This window comes from Muscardinus avellanarius, assembly GCF_963383645.1.
Source record: "Muscardinus avellanarius genome assembly, chromosome: 7".
NCBI lineage: Eukaryota > Metazoa > Chordata > Mammalia > Rodentia > Gliridae > Muscardinus > Muscardinus avellanarius.
In genome coordinates this window covers 61,290,713-61,307,832 of record NC_137793.1, presented here as the reverse complement: position 1 = coordinate 61,307,832, position 17,120 = coordinate 61,290,713, and the positions used below count along the sequence as shown (strand labels likewise).

General features: G+C 44.2%; 1 protein-coding gene across 1 annotated transcript in view; it reads left to right on the top strand.

Annotated features, from left to right (window-relative positions):
• Positions 1-17,120, top strand: part of WDR64 (WD repeat domain 64) — a gene marked incomplete at both ends in the record, with an annotated part of 128,869 nt that overhangs the window by 69,785 nt on the left and 41,964 nt on the right. The window contains 3 exons of the mRNA XM_080699412.1: positions 1,671-1,846; positions 4,300-4,476; positions 13,052-13,182. Coding sequence (XP_080555538.1) covers positions 1,671-1,846; positions 4,300-4,476; positions 13,052-13,182 — 484 coding nt within the window. The remainder of the gene's footprint in view (positions 1-1,670; positions 1,847-4,299; positions 4,477-13,051; positions 13,183-17,120) is intronic.

Below are 17,120 nucleotides of genomic sequence, written 5' to 3'. Positions count from 1 at the left end.
ACACGATGACTCGTGTGTGTGTGTGTGTGTGTGTGGTACTGGGGTTTGAAACCAGGGCCGTTCTACCTCCAAGCTACACCCTAACCCTATTTTATTCTTTTATTTTGAAACAGGGTCTTGGCTGGGCATAAGTACATGGGAAACAAAAGAATCCCAGGTTCGCGGCAGCCTTGGCTACTTAGTGAGGCCCTCTATAACTTAGTGAGACCCTGTTTCAAAATAGGGAATAAAAGCCGGGTGTGGTGGCACACGCTTGTAATCCCAGCATTTGGGAGGCTGAGACCGGAGGATCGCGGTTCGCAGACAGCCTCAGCTACTTAGTGAGGCCCTCTGCAACTCAGTGAGACCCGGTTTCAAAATAAAGGATAAAAAAAAAGGGCAGGGGGTGTAGCTCGGAGGTCGAATGCCCCTGGGTTCCATCCCCAGACCCGCAAAAAAAAAAAAAAAAAAAGAATAAAAGGAATAAAAATGATAAAAATTAGGGATGGGAGTATAGCTCAGGTGTAGAATGCCTATGCCAGTGTTGCAATAAAAAAAGAAAGAGAAAGAGAGAAGGGGGGGGGAACGGGATCTCACAAGATGGGAGGACCTTACTAAGTAGTTGAGACTGGGCATGAGCCTGTAATCCTCCTGTCTTAACTTCCCAAGTACTGGGATTACAAACATGGGCCACCACACCCAGCACAGGATGACCTTAAAGGCTCAAGAGTGGCTGGGCGGGGTGGTACAGACCCATAATCCCAGTACTTGGGAAGCTGAGACAGGAGGGTTGCCAGCCTTAGCAACCTAGTGAGACCCTGTTGTAAAATAAAAGATAAAAAGGGCTGAGGGTGTAGCTCAGAGGTCCAATGCTCCTGAGTTCAAAACACACACACACACACACACACACACACACACACACACACACACCACGTGAGGAGATAATTCTCTGTTCTCTTTAGTAATAAGCTGAAAATAAGCCCTCAACAATCACCACATTCTGGCTCTTTGTCCAGGTCCCTTAAATCAAATGAATAGTTACTCATACAGAAACTGTGTCTTCTTGGGCCATTGTAACAAAACACCACAGACTGGCTTACACATATGAGATTTATTTCTCCTACCTGTGGCATCTGGAAACCCAACACCAAGGCCCTGGCAGGCCTTTTGTCTGTGAGGACCCACTCCCCAGCTCATAGGCGGCACCTCCTTGCGGAGCCCTCAGGTGGTGGGGGTGAGGGCGCTCTTTCTAAGGCCTTTCCTATCAGGGCACTAATCCCATTCTTAAGGGCTCCACCCTCATGCCTGGCCTAATCCCCACCAAATACTATTACATTGGGAATTAGGTTTTAACAAATATATTTTTCTCTCCTATGAAACAAACAAAAAATTCCAAGATTTTTTTTTCATCCTTTCCTCCCCCTCCTTCTTTTTGTGGAACTGGGGATTGAACCCAAAGTCATTCTCCATCCAAGCTCAAGCTACACTTCCAGCCCTTCATATTTTTTTTTCTTTTGAAACAGGGTCTAACTAAATTGCTAAAGGTCTAAATTGCTAAGGCTGGCCTCCAACCTGCAATTCTCCTATCTCAGCTTCCCAAATCCAGGGATTATAGGCTTGCACCGTTATGCCCAGGTAAAAGCCTAGCTTTCTGTAAGTCATTCTGTACACCTGTCTCTTCTCTGTGTTAGGAACAGTAAAAATCTGGGACTTTGGCAGCGGGCAGGAGATGAAGGTGCTACCGGAGGGGAAGGACTGGAAGGAGGAGGAGCACTGGCTGCGGCGCCTGATGTTCCTCAAGGCTCAGGAGAAGCACCAGTACCTGATCCTGGCCCTGGAGCGCAACGGGTCCATCCGAATGATCCAGGTCCACATGCCTGTGTTCGCACTTGTGCTGTGGGTGGCCGTGGGAAGGCAGGGCAGGCATCAGAGGAGGCGGTCAGTCGGCTGAATACAGAATGTATCCACCCCCCTGCAGTGAGGCTGTGGGTTCCCTTTGTCCAGGTCCAGGCAAAAGCAGAAAGAGTAGCTGTTTAGGTGCAGCATGGCCGCCAGGCTTCTGTTGCAGAACCTGATGGACTCTGCAATGGCTGGTGTCAGGAGGTTAAATTCACACACTACCGCCGCCTCTGCCACCACTGACCTTCTCTCAGAATAAGCCACCGCTCCCAGGACTGCTGCCCCGCAGGCGCGGCCCTTGTGACCCCGGTGCATGCAGAGACGTAGCCACTTTCCCCTTGTCACCCTTGTTTTAAGGTTAATGGTGCCCTCTGCTCAGAGCCTTCAGGGAAGGTTCAGCAGTCTCGTTTATCTCTCCTGTGAGTCTGTAACCACCTGGGAATACAAATGCCGTCTCCAAATTTAAAAGGAAGCCTTCATTATCTACCCTGGCTGAGAGGATCTCACCCTATTAGCTAGAAACTCAGGATTTATGGCTTTTATTATTCTCTTTCTGGAAGCTATGATTAGGAAACAAGTCTTTAGAGGATAGAAATCGTGAAGTCCCAGCATTGAATGAGATGACTTCTGGCCTTTTAGCTGTAAAAAGGAATGAAAACCTGCCTGATTCCATATACTCTCCCCTCTAGTCTGCACACACCAAAGCGGCCCAGGCAGAGGCACCTCTCAGTAGCACCTTCTGAAGTGCAGCAGGGTGTCACCTTCCCTTCTTTAAGTTGGTGCTGTTGCCAGGAGGCTCTTCCTATCAATGTCTGTTGTGAGAAATGATCCATTTAAAATTACTTTTATTGGTGCATTGTAATTATACGTCACAGTGAGGTTCAAACTCATGCAAACTCACAGGTACTCAGCACCTGGTGTTTCCCTCAGCGTCCCACCGCTCCGCTCCCTCCTCCCTGCGCGTGTTAGTGACTCACGTGGTGGTGATGCCTTCATGTATAGACATAACAGGATTTGAACTGCGCCCTTTCTTAGGCCTCTTTTTCCCTCCCCACCTGCTTCCCCCAATTTCCTTCTGCCATTCTGTTGGCCTCTCTCCCCATTTTTCTAAAGTCCCCTTTTCTGTTTCCTCTCTAGCTTCCACATATGAGAGAAATTATGATACTTGGCTTTCTGAAACTGGCTGGTTTCACTTAGCATAAAAGCTTCATCCATTTTCTTGCCAGTACAGCAAACAGTTTGCTCTTCTTCGTGGCTGAGTAGGACTCCACTGCGTGTAAACCACCTTTCTTTACCTTTCTCGTGCTGCCACATGCGGTGTGGGGCTGCTCTGGCACTGAAATATTCTGGATTGCACGGTAGCATGGTTCACTGTTTACTCCAGTTCTCTACTCACAACCTGTAGATTCAGCTTGAAGAGGACTGAATACCTCTCTCTGTATTTGTATTCTTGCCCTGCCTATCATAGTGCTCACAAAGCCCTGAAAGAAAGAAATGGGAGAGATTTCTTGTAAGGCAGAAGAAATCTAAAAACTCCAAACAGCTGATCTTACTTGCATAAGCTAGAGAGGTCATAGAAAACACAAGGGACCTCGGATTGAGGAAACAGACCCGTCAAATAGAGGGAGGGGTTTGGGAGGGACGCAGGGAGGGAAAAAGGAGGACAGAGGAAGGAAACAGCTCAAATAATGCCATGTCCACACACGAAGGCGTCACCGCCGATGTCACTGACACGCGCAGGGAGGGAGGGGCAGCGGGTGGGATTCGGAGGGAAACACTGGCGTCTGTTCCTGGTGAGTATACACGGTCATTCTGTCAGGAAGAGCCATAGGGCAGGAGCTAGTACAGCTGGAGGTGAGCCCGTCCTATAATGCTCCACTCATGTCCTGGAAAATGTGGCACCTGGCCATAACCGCAAACAGCAAAGAACCGGCGGCCACAGAGGAGAATGGACAGCTGCACTGTGGAACACTAGGACAGTACTGCAAAATAGTCAAACACATATGGACTAGAGCTCCACGTAACCAGAATGAATCCCATAAACATAACCTTGAAAGAAGCCACTGGAAGAAAAATCTATACAGTTTGATAACATTTATAATATGGTTAAAAGTCTGAAGGCAATAGTGTGTGCATGCATATGTGCATACATGTGTGTGTGTTGGTGTGTGGAGAAAGAGAATATGTGTATGTATATGTAGATATATTAAAAGTTTCATGACTAACACCATGTTCAAGGTACTGGTTACTCTGTGGAGGGAGGAAGAAGAGCAATTGTATCAGCAAAGGGCTGACAGGGCTCAAGGCTTGATAAAGCTGGATGATTCAAGACAGCAGCATATGATCTATTTTTCTTTAAAATAGCCTAAAGTAATAATAAATAATCAGACTCTTCATATACTCACTGAATTTTTACTAAAGGGTAAGGAAGATGATATTTTCCTCATGGTGATATGGGAGCTGCCTGACGCCGTGCCTTACCTACAAGACAGGTACCACGTTGTGCATCTGAAGACATCCACGAAAGACAGGAGCATGGCCATTCCTTTCCCAGATGTCGAATTAATCGTTCAGAGAAGTTTTTCTCAACATATTAAAGTAAGTTGCATTTCTTCACTTTTTAATTTTCCATTTTTGCTACAGAAAATTATGAACATATACAAAAGTACAGAAAACAATATGGTGAACTTCTATGTACTATTGCTCAGCTTTGAAACTTTTCTGTGCATTTATTTATGGCTGAATTTATTTTCTTTCTGCCACTTCCCTGTAATAACCACCTAAGGGCTTTGAAGCCAATCCCAGATATTTTGTCATTTCATCCCTAAATGTTTCAGTGTTTATCTCTAAACAATGATGACTTTTTCAAAAAATGACAACAATCCGAGTGTGGTGGTGCACACTTGTAATCCCAGTACTTGGGAGGCTGAGACAGGAGGATCATAAATTTACCGCCAGCCTCAGCTACTTAGTGAGGCCCTCAGCAACTCGATGAGACCCTGTTTCAAAATAAAGAATAAACTTTTAAAAACTAGGGCCGAGGGTGTAGCCCAGAGGTAGAATGCCCTTGGGTTCAATCCCCAGTACTAAAGAAAAAAAAAAAATTGACAACCGCTTTGAAAATAATTTACAAAAAGTCTTTATCATTCAGCATTCAAATTTCACAGCTGTCCTCATAATTTTTCTTTTATTTTACTTTGTTTCAACCAGGATCCAAAGAAGATCCATTTGTTGCATTTAGTTGTCAAACCACTAAGCATCTTTTAGTGTATAAGCAGCTTTCCATTTCTCTTTCCCCCCCTAACAATTCATGCATTGAAGAAACTGGACAACGGGTGCCAGGGTCTCCCACCATCTGTATGTTAGTGACTGCAGCCATCTTGAGGGTCATTTAAGAAGTTCTAGCTGGACGTGGTGCTGCACACCTGTAATCCCACTACCTAGAAGGCTGAGACAGGGGGATGCCAGGTTTGAGGCCAGCCTCAAGAGCTTAGCAAGACCCTGTTTCAAAACAAAAAATAAAATAGGGCTGTGGGTGTAGCTCAAAGATAGACTGCCCTTGGTTTCTACCTCTAGCACCAAACATACACACACACACACACACACACACACACACACAGTCTTTTCCAAAACATTTGTATGAGGTCCTGACCCCTCCCCACACCAGGCAGGCACACGAGCACATTGGAGAGGTGAAATGTGCCAGGAGGGAGAAGGGAGGCTGAACTTTTGCTCCCACATTTAGACCAGTAGATGTTTCCACAGTGAGACGTGTCCTGAGCCTTATTTGTTTACTCTAATACTAGTTCAAACTACACACACTTTTCAGCTTTTGCATGGGTAACTAACTGCTCAGACCCTCCAGACTTGGAGAAAACTGTGTGCTCTAGAGGAGCAATTGAAGGGTCTTCCTAAGTGTTTGACCCCTACTGTTAGTGAATCAACTGTAGCATAGTAAAGGCAGAAAGGTACAGTCTGTTTTGTGGAATTGGAAACTATCATTCTACTATAGGACAGGCAGATAATGCTACTTTTCTCCACATTTAAAGTCAATTCATCACTGCAATTTGAATTCAATCCGTTGGTAGTTTAAATAATTAGATTTCGTTTGCTAACAAGCCTTTAAAGTTGAAATATAGTGGGTGGATCATAATTACATTACTTCAGACTGTGTGCGAAAGACAGAATATCTCCTCATAGAGGAATTCCAGCCTACTTCTCCTTCCCACTCCATGCCTGATGGGGAAACCAGGTACAGTCACTGTGTGTGATGATGAAACCTTGCTGATAGCCAACAAAACCAGGAAGGAGACGAATATGCTGCCAATCAGGATCAAAGCAGGTGTCAAGGACTTGCATGGGTGATGAAAGCATCAGTGCCTTAAGAAAGAAAGACTACTGTAACAGTGTTATATATTAATACGAGTGCCTTTCAGGGTTGTACGCAAGTATCAATTAGCTCTGACTTTGAATTCTTATTCTTGGTATGTATAACAACTAGCATGATAGCACCTCTTTTTTGCAGCGTACTCTACAGTGCCTCTCAAGAGAAAGTGCAAGAGTCACTTGGGAAAAATTGGATTGCACATGGAAATTCTTTTTATGCTGAACACCTCCTGTGTCGTGTGTGCCATTCTTTTTTTTTTTTTTTTTTTTTTTTTTTTTGCGGGTCTGGTGATGGAACCCAGAGGCATTTGACCTCCAAGCTACACCTCCTGCCTTATTTTTTATTCTTTATTTTGAAACCGGGTCTCACTGAGTTGCAGAGGGCCTCACTAAGTAGCTGAGGCTGTCCGCGAACCACGATCCTCCAGGTCTCAGCCTCTCGAATGCTGGGATTACAAGCGTGCGCCACCACGCCCGGCTGTGTGTGCCATTCTTAGCACGGGAAAACCAGGATTGCTGAGGTCCGGTGCCTGCACTATAGGAGGGCAGCAGAAGCCAGGGGCTCCCGAGGAAGACAGTTGCTGGACTAGATTACAGAATTATAGGGCATTGGCTTGGCCCAAATAGGTTTCTTTTTTATTTCTATTTATTTATTTATTTATTTATTTTGGTGGTACTGAGGGTGGAACCCAGGGGCTTTTCTACCTCCGGGCTACACTCCCAGACCTATTTTTATATTCTATTTGGAAACAGGGTCTCACTAATTTGCAAAGGGCCTCACTAAGTAGCTGAGGCTGGCTTCGAACCCATGTGATCCTCCTGTCTCAGCCTCCCAAGCGTGGGGATTACAGGCGTGCGCCACCATGCCTGACCCAAATAGGCTTATTTTTAAGGCATATGAAAGGACAAAGTGAGTCCCGTGTACAGCCGGTAACAATAATTTCATGGAAATAAGATTTGCATGATCTGTGAACAATACCTACAAATGTCTCAGTGCGGCTGGAGAAGACTGGCATGGTAGGAGACGGAGTGAAAAAGAAAAAAGGCTGGAGAGTCACAGGTTTGAGGCCAGTCTCAGCAACTTAGCAAGACCCTGTTTCACATAAAAAGATAAAAGGAGTTGGAGGGATCGCTCAGAGGTAGACTGTCCCTACGTTCAGTTTCATGATGGCAAGGTGCTTGATGATTCCGTAAGAAATGGGAAATCGCTGAGGGGCTTTGCGTGGGAAATGGCGTGATAGGATTTGTGTTGTGGGTTGCTGGTTTTAATACTGCATAGGGGACAGATTTGAATGGGGCCTGACCGAAGGCAGAAGATTCAGGCAGTAGGCTATTGTCTGAGCTGAAAGATACAAGGACATGATAGTGGGTATGATGAGAAAGGGATGGTTTCAGAAAACATTCCTGCTATAAAAGTAGCAGGATTTACAATCGTTGACTAGTGATGGCTGCCAGACAATATGGAATGGAATCAAGAACAGCTCCAAGAACATGCTTCAGTGAGGTGCTGACATGTTATCTTGGACATGCATAAACATTTTTTTGGGGGGGTTGGGAAATTGAACCCAGAGATAATTTACCTCTGAGCTACACCTCCAACTCCTTTTTTCTTTTTCTTTTGAAACAGGTCTTGCTAATTTGCTGAGACTGGCCTCAAACTTGTGATCCTCCGGCCTCAGCCTTCCAAGTACTGGGGTTACTTAGAGCTTGACTCTAAGTAGTGATTAGAAGTAATTAGTCTCCACCCAAGCTTGAGGGTGGAGACTAGACTAGACTAGATTATTAGGTCATTAACATTGGGGTGATTCTTAATATAAGGAATGAAATTGCCCAGAAAGTGTTGGAAAAAGAAAGAGCAAATTCACTGGAGGAAAACCTTAAGGATATTAACATTTAAAAGGCTAGCAGAGCCAAGCATGGTGGTGGTACATGCTTATAATTCCAGCACTTGGGAGACAGTGAAACAGGAGAATCACAGATTCAAGGCCAGTTTCAGCAACTCAGTGAGGCCTTGTTTCAAAATTAAAAATAAACAAATAAAAATAAAAATAGGGCTAAGGGCATTGCTTAGAGGTAGAATGCCCCTGGGTTCAATCCCCAGTGTGTGTGTGTGTGTGTGTGTGTACATAGCAGAGAAGAAGGTACTGATAAAGGGGGGCAAGCCAGGGTCAGGGCTGGGGCAGGCAGCCCTCTCTGATTTCTAGTTTAAGACTAATCAGGGAGGAATTGAAAACGAGCCAATTAGGGCCAGACTGCACCACCAGTCAGGTCCCAGACCTAAGGACCAATCAGGGCCTGGATCTAAGGACCAATCAGAAGAGTGGCCAGGCTTCATAAGCCAGCCTCCTGAGAGCAAACCAAGTACAACAATGACAACCAGCAGAAGGAAAGGAGGGGCAGTGGTGGACAGCGATGGCAAGGAGAAGAGCAACAGCAGTGTGGCCCGCAAGAGCAGGACGCTCGCAGCCCCAGAGCTGCACCACCAGCAGCAACACAATAGCAATACTAGAGGCTGCAGAGTGGAAGAACAGCAAGTGGCTGCAACAGAGGCTTGCTGGGACCCTGCCACCCTATTGGGAGCCCTGCTGCCTTTTGCTGCCTCCTCCTGTTAAACCCTGTACCCTGGCTCCTATGTCTCCTGAGCTGAATTCTTTAGCTCTTGAACACAAGAGCCAAGGTAAGCTGCAGGTCCAAGACCAAAGCCTCCTCTCCTCAGCCCAACCCTAGCAGCTCCGTCTCAGTGCCACATAGGAGACAGAAAAGGCAAAGGCAAAGGCAAAGGCCATAGGGACACAGACTGTTAGCTCTCCATCACTGTGACAATACACCCAAGGAAATCAACTTAAGTGAGGAAGGTTTATTTTGGCTCATGGATTCAGAGGTTTCACTCCATGGTCACTTTGGGGCCTGTGAAGAATTGGAATGTCATGGCAGAAGCACTTGGCAGAGGAGACTGCTCACCTCATGGCAGCTGGAGGAGAGAGAGAGAGAGAGAGAGAGAGCCATAAACCTTCAAGGGCACATCCCAATGACGACTTCTTTCCACTAAGTCCAACTTTCTAAAGATCCCACCACTCCTCTTAAAGCTTTGCCACAGGCTGGAAAACAAGCCTGCGATACATTGGCCTTCCAGGGACACTACAGAGCTGAATCAGCATAAGCAGAACGGGAGAGCCTGGCCCGAAAGAGTGAGGCATTTCCAGAAGAGAACCATCAAGAGTGGCAGGACACTCACCCTCCAGTCTTGCTCAGATGTCATTTTCCCCATGTCCCCATCAAGTTTTATGCCTGTCTCTGATGTAACTCTTCCTCACTGCACAATAATCAACACAGGTCTCAAGTCCCACACATCCCATTTGACTTTGTATTCCAAAAACCCAAGGTGCCCAACAGACCCTCAGGCAAGATCATTGGAAAGTGTCACGTAGAAATGGTAATGAGAAGTCCTTCATGGAACATAAAAAAGGCTTCCACAGATGGGGTGGGGCAGAAGCTGCTCAGAGTGGCTGAGTGAAAGGCAGGTCAGTAAGTGGAAACGGCTGGTGTAGAATATTCTTTCAAGAAGCTTGAAGGTATAGAAAGTTTAGCTCGAGGACTTCTGGGAAGATGGCGACCGAGAAAAGCGGGGCTTAAGAGCCCCGCTAACAACCAATCTCTATTACCACAAAATCAACGCCTTTCATAGCCAAAAAACACCATCACCAGAGAAACAAAAACATCACCAGCCCCAGAGAGGAGGGGGTCTGAGAATGGAGCTCAGAGCCATAGAGGAGATACGCCGGCCTCACGGCCGAGGATGCAGCAGCAGCACCTTACTGCCGGCGGCAGCGGCGAGCTCACCAGATGGCTACGGCTACAGACCAACGCACTCAACAGCCCACCAGGCTCCAGAGAGAAGCAGCAGACAGCAAGCCGAGAGACTCAGAGCAGAGCTCAAAACCAAAGAAGAAATACGCCAGCCTCATGGCTGAGGGCGTGGCAGCGGTGCCATATTGCCACCGGCGGTGGCAGCAGCGAATCCACCGAGTCCACTACAGCTCCATCTGCATACTCAAAAATAGTGAGTCAAATTGCAGGCCCCAGAGGAGAAATCCCAGTACTGACTCCCAGGGACTTGACCCAGTGGGGGAGTGGCGGTGGCAGAGATATCACACCATAGGAGAACGCCCAACCTGGCACCCCCCCATAGTATAAAGCAGCCTCGATTGACTCCCTGGGTCTGAGACTCTGCAATACAACCCAGTAAAGGAGTAGTGGGGACAGAGATACCACAGACTTGAGATCCAGACACCTTAAGTGAAGTCATAGTGACCCAAGGGAAGAACCCAGAGAAGGCACAAACTTCCAAAATCATGGGAAAGAGGAATAACAATGGAGCAATGAATGCCCACAACCCCACAACATCAGAACCCGATAAAACAGAAATTCAGTGATTTCTAGAAGATCAAATCAGGAAAATAACTGTAGAAATAATAGAGGTGTTTTGAAAAGAATTCAGAGAGAGCCAAAAAGAGATAAAGGATGCAATTAATGAAGTAAAGGCCTCAATTCAAAGTAAAAACAACCGATTAGACCACATGGAGAATAGAATCTCGCTCTTAGAAGATGATCAATCCAAAAATGAACGCATAGTTTCTAATCTAGAAAAAAATATCCGACAGCAGGAATCTGACGTTGAAGAAATATGGGCCCATTTTAAGAGAGCTAACCTAAGAATAATTGGAATAGAGGAGGGAAAAGAAGGTGAAACCAAAGGGATCAACAATCTCTTCAAGGAAGTAATAGCAGAAAAATTTCCAAACATAGAGCAAGAGGTCGATACACAGGTCCAGGAAACTTATAGAACTCCCTTTAGACAGGATCAGAGAAGAGGATCCCCACACCACATAATTGTCAAAATGACCAATGTGGAAGCCAAGCAGAGAATCTTAAAGGCAACAAAAACAAAGGGCCAAGTGACATTCAGAGGCAAACCAATTAGAATCACTCCAGACTTCCCAAACCAAGTCATGAGAGCCAGAAGGGCTTGGAGTAACATATTCCAAACTCTGAAAGAAAACAACTTCCAGCCAAAAATTTCCTACCCAGCAAAACTTTCTATAAAATTAGATGGAAAAATAAGAAGCTTCCATGACAAACAGAAACTGAAGGAATTTATGTCCTCAAAACCAGCACTAGAGAAAATACTCAAAGAGATTAACTATAAAGAAGAAATAGGTAACACTCACCAGAACCAGAGAAACAAGATTTTCCATCCAACAGACAACTAAGATTGGTTATCTGTGGAGATTCATTATTTATGTTAGTCTTATACCTACCCCTAAATTGTATTGTTTGCTTTTATTGTTGTTAATTTTTAGGATTTCTAGTTGGAATATTAATATACCTTCAGATATAGCATTTGGAAATATTTTATCCCATTCTATCATTAACTTTTAACTCTGTTTACATTGTCTTTGGATATACAATATTTTATTTTTTAGGGAGTTTGTTTACCCTTCTGTTGCCTGTGCCTTTGAAATCATATCCAAGAAATCACTGCCAATTTCAATGTTGTGAGGTTTTATGACCCAGATTTTCTTCTAAAAGTTTATAGTCTTAAGATTTATATTAGGTCTTTTATCTATTTTGAGTTAATATTTGTATATGGGATTAGGTAAGGGTCCAATTTTATTCTTTTCCATGTAATTATTATTTTTCAACAATATTTAGTTAAAAGATTATTTCATCCACCAAATGTTTGTGGAAACCTTGTTAAAAATAACTTGACAATATATGGAAGAATTTATCTCTAGGCTTTTATTTAACTCCAGTGATTTATATATCTGCCTTTAGAACAGTACTACACTGTTTCAATTATTGTAGCTTTATATGGTTTGAAATCAGAAAATATATATCTTCTAGCTTTGTTCTTTTTTGAGATAATTTTGGGTATCTAGAGTCCATATTCTATATTAGGATTGATTTTTTCCTGAAAAATAAATATATAAATATATGATAGTTTCACCTTTAAAAAAAAATATTCTCTGGTAAGAAAGAAAGGAAAAAGAAATATTGAAATGTTATCGTTAAGTTATCAAAAGTTTGGTATCAGACAAATGAAACTGGTCTGTGAGATTATCATTTTTAATTTTGGATAAATTGCTATAATACTAGATGTCAACCACTAAGCCAAGCATGGGAAGGAGGGATGGGGAGGGAATGGGGTGGGGATCAGGTGGGGGCTGACTGGGTGATGTGTGCATGTGTGTCTACAAAAGTTTTTTTGTATCCCACTATGATGTATGAATACAGTGCACCAATAAAAAATTTTTAAAAAAAGAAAGAAAGTTTAGCTCGTGGTTGGTAAGGAAGAATAAGTCAAGGCTGAGAGAAAAGAGCCAGCAGAGATGAAGAGTATATTTTTGCCATTTCAATTAAAAATTTGAATGCCAGAAAGATTCGAATTTACTAAGTTTTTTTGTGTGTGGTACTGGGGATGGAACCAAGGGGCCCTCTACCTCCAGGCTACACTCCAAGACCTATTTTATGTTTTATTTGGAAACAGGGTCTCACTAAGTTGCTGAGAGCCTCACTGAGCAGCGGAGGCTGGCTCCAAACCTATACAATCCTCCTGACTCAGCCTCCCAAGTACTGGGATTACAAGCATGCACCACCATGCCCAGCTGAATTTACTAAGTTTTGTGTTCCATGATTTAAGAAATTTTAAGAAGACACAGTATTCATACTGCAGTGATTAGATGTGGTATTCCTCATGGTTACTGAATCTGTTTCTTTCTTTCTTTAGAATCCTTCCATCAATATTGAGGTTAACTGCATTGATTTATTACAAATAGAAGGGTATAACTTGATAGCTACTGGAACTTTAAATGGTATGATCATCTTATGGAATTTCGTAACATCTACTGTCAAAGAAGTGTAAGTTGTGTCTTTGCTTAAATTATATAAAATTCTGACTACAAAGGATTCACAATAACATGCAATAAAGTACTAAAAAATTTGTCATTGATACAAGTAGTGGTGACTGTCAGGGAGCTTTTCTTGCAGGTGATGTGCATGAAGAGACTATGTACTTAATGTCTCAATTCCAGAAAAAAAAATATTATATATATATATATATATATATATATATATATATATAATGTATGGTGAGCCTCACTGATTTATATTCCTGAGACCTTGACTTTTACTCTTTTCACATGAATACCAGATCTTCTTACGTGTGATTTTATCCAAATGTATGACCTTAACAAATATTTAAAATACATAGTAATTTCAAATGCTAACCTCTGCAGAACTCAAACCTACATATCCAGTTGGCTCCTGGCAATTTCCATTTGGATTTTCCACCAAGATCCTTCAGGCCTCACGGTGCTTGAAGTCCTTCTCAACCTCCGCCTCCCCCAGTCTCTCTTACCAGAGCCCTGCCATCCACTGAGCCACCCAGCTGAATGGGGAGGGGTCTCCAAGAGAGCTTTTCCTGCTCACTCACTACCCTAACATGTCCTATTTATTCTGCATTGGTGCTAACAAGGGCCACTGTGGCAGGTACAATGTGTGTGTTTTTTGGGGTGGAACCCAAGGGCATTCTACCTCTGAACTACACCCCCACCCCTATTTTATTCTTTTATTTTGAAACATGGTCTCACTAAGTTGTGAAGGGTCTCACTAAGTAGTGGAGGCTGGCTAGAAACCTGCCATCTTCCTGTCTCAACACCCCCCCCTCCAAGTACTGGGATTACAAATGTGCACCACCACGCCTAGCTGGCAGGTACAGTTTTGCCTCTCAGATACTTAGACTGAGATACTCTGTATCATGACCAAAATATATATTTTCATCTGGATGTGGTGGCGCATGCGAATTGCAGTAGTCAGGAGGCTGAGACAGGAGGATCGCAGGTTTGAGGCCAGCCTCAGCAACTTAGCAAGATTCTCAGCAACCTAGTGAGACCTTGTTTCAAAACGAAAAATAAAAAGGGCTGTAGGTATAGCTCAGAGGTAGAATGCCCCTGGATCCATTCCCCTGTACACCACCACCACAACAAAGCAAACAGAACCACAATGCATCCATCCACTTTCCCCTGTCATCCATTTCTAAATGTTCTTGCTCTAGGTTTTAAAGGAACATTGGTTGTATTATTTGTATGAATGGATTGTAAATAGCAATCTATGTCCCATTTTGCAGTTGGGCTGTTTACAAGGGCCATGTGTGAACACCCAGGTCAAGGGGATTTTTAGAGCCTCCCACCCCGGGATTGGACCCAAGGGCATTCTACCTTTCTGAGCTACACCCGTTTTAATTTTTTTTTAATCTGAATCTTTCTGTGTTGCTGAGGCTAGCCTCCAACCCGTAATCCTCCTGTCTCAGCCTCCCAAGTACTGGGATTACAGATGTATCTTATTTAAAGGTTCACTGTAGCCACGAATTTTAACAACAAATGGAAATAAAATCAAGATTGCCTAAGAATTTTTGGGAAAGGAAAATGTATAAAGGAGAGGAGAAGAGAAAGTTGGAAAGGCAGAGGACAATATTTAAGCAACCCCTGCCTCTCTCCAGAACCTTACATACTACTGGGTTCCCAATTCCTGTTCAAATTTGAGTCATTGTTTAAGCTAGCTTTGAGAGGAGATTGTCTGTTCTGGTTTGGGCTCTGGATTTATTCTCTTTTGAAGCTTTAGTTGGCGTAGCCATTTCTGCAGACCTCTCTCTGCACCTGGGCCCGTCCTTCCAGTCCTACCTTCCCTCCATCCCTTCCTGGCAGCACTCACCCACGGGCTCCTCCTCTTGCAGACCACCCTTGGCTGGGCGGCTGGCTCTGCAGGCACCATGCAGCTCCTCACCTTACCAACACAGTTCTCGTGCTGCGCTATGTCAGCTTGTATATGACTCAGTAAGGAGGAAGGGGCAGTTCTCCTGAGACTGCACCAGCTTAAAGGTGGGACCCTCCTCCTGGAAGTACCAGGCGATGGGCCAAGGGACAGGAGCAAATGAGATGCCCAGTCAGAGAAAAGCACCACTCCTGTGAGCTGTATGTCGTCTTACGGTAGAACTTAGGGGCATTCTACCTCTGAGCTACACCTCAACATCTTTTTAAATTTTTATTTCATTTTTTGTGGTACTAAGGATTGAATCCAGAGGCACTCAAACTCCAAACTCCACTCACAGTTTTTTGTTTTTTATTATATTGAAACAGGGTCTTACTAGGTTGCTGAGAGTCTCACTAAGTTGATGAAGCTGGTCTTGAACCCCCTATCCTCCTGTCTCAGCCTCCTAAGTACCGAGATTACAGGTGTGCACCACTGTACCAAGCTCCAAACTCAGTATTACTCTTGCTAATTAACAATTGAATTCACCATTCAGCTCATCTGCAGAGCAGAAATACCAAGAACTTTGAGCTCGACGATCAATCAAGCCCAGAGTCTTCTGTTCTGAACTTGGTTCACTCCCATGAGGTCCTTCACCACTGCATTAGTCAGCCTTCCCTTATGGTAACGAATGCCCGAGATAACCAGCTTAACAGAGAAAATGTTTATTTGAGCTCCTGATTTCACAAGCCCTGGCCTGTGCTCAATTGGCCCTCTTGCTCTGGGCCTGTGGTAACCCATCATGGCGGGATCACTTGGTAAAGTAGAACCTCTCACCTGGCAGGAAAGCAAAAAGGGAAGAGGGGTGGGGTCCCGCTGTCCTTCAAGGCCACATCCCAGTGACCAGAAGACCCTCCGCTAGGCCCACCTGTTAATGTCTCCACCAGCTCCCAAAAGCAGCACACAGGGGACCCAGCCTTTAGTGTCTGGCCTTGGGAGGACACCTCAGATCCTTGACGTTCCTCAGCTCAAGTGAGCGCAAGTTATTCCCATGAAAGGAAAAAAAAAAAAAAGGACATTCTGCTAAAAGGTCTATTTGCCAAAAGGAATGTGAAGTGTGGCATAAGGACTAAGTGTGACATGCCATCGGGGGCCCTGAGGGACGTTACTCTCTTCCCAGGCACTGCCTAGGAAGGTGCATCACACCTTGGAATCTGGGTCACTAGGAGGCTTGAGCAGCGGAGGCAGTGATTTTGCTAAAGTACCTGTCCTTCTCCACCTGGTTATAAGCCCCTTGAGGGTAGTTACCCATGCTTTATTCAAATTTATTACCCACTCGGTACTCAGAGAAGAGAATGCTCTTATTTAAACTGTATGGTGCCAACACAGGATTACATGTCTGCACAGACACTCAGTTAGGAAGGGTTGTCTGAGTAATTGAATTCAAAGACTTTTAAAGCTTTAAATGATATGTGGTTAGTCAGAGCCTTATTAAAGAAGACAGAGTCAGCCAGGCTCAGTGACGCACACCTGTAATCCCAGTGCTTGAGAAGCTGAGACAGGAGGATTTTAAGTTTGAAGCCAACCTCAGCAACTTAGCAAAACCCTGTTTCAAAACAAAAAACAAAGTCCGGCATGATGGCACACATTTGTAATCCCAGTACTCGGGAGGCTGAGACAAGAAGATTGAGGATTGTGGACAGCCTCAGCTACTTAGTGAGGCCTTCTGCCACTTAGTGAGACCTTGTTTCAAAATAAAGAATAAAAAAGAGGGCTGGGGTGTAGCTCAGAGGTAGAATGTCCCTGGGTTCCATTCCCAGAACTTCAAAAATAAAAAATAAGTAAGTAAACAAATAAAAATAAAAAAGGGGCTGGAGTGTAGCACAATGGTAGAATACCTCCAGTTAAGAAAAAAAAAAAAAAAGGTCACATTCAAACTCTGCACTTTTAGGTGTCCTCTTCAAAGGTATCAATATTTTCTGAGTGGAGCAGATCTGCAGGGATGTACGATATATGCAATGCCATTTATCTACTTTGTGTACACAAAGTGT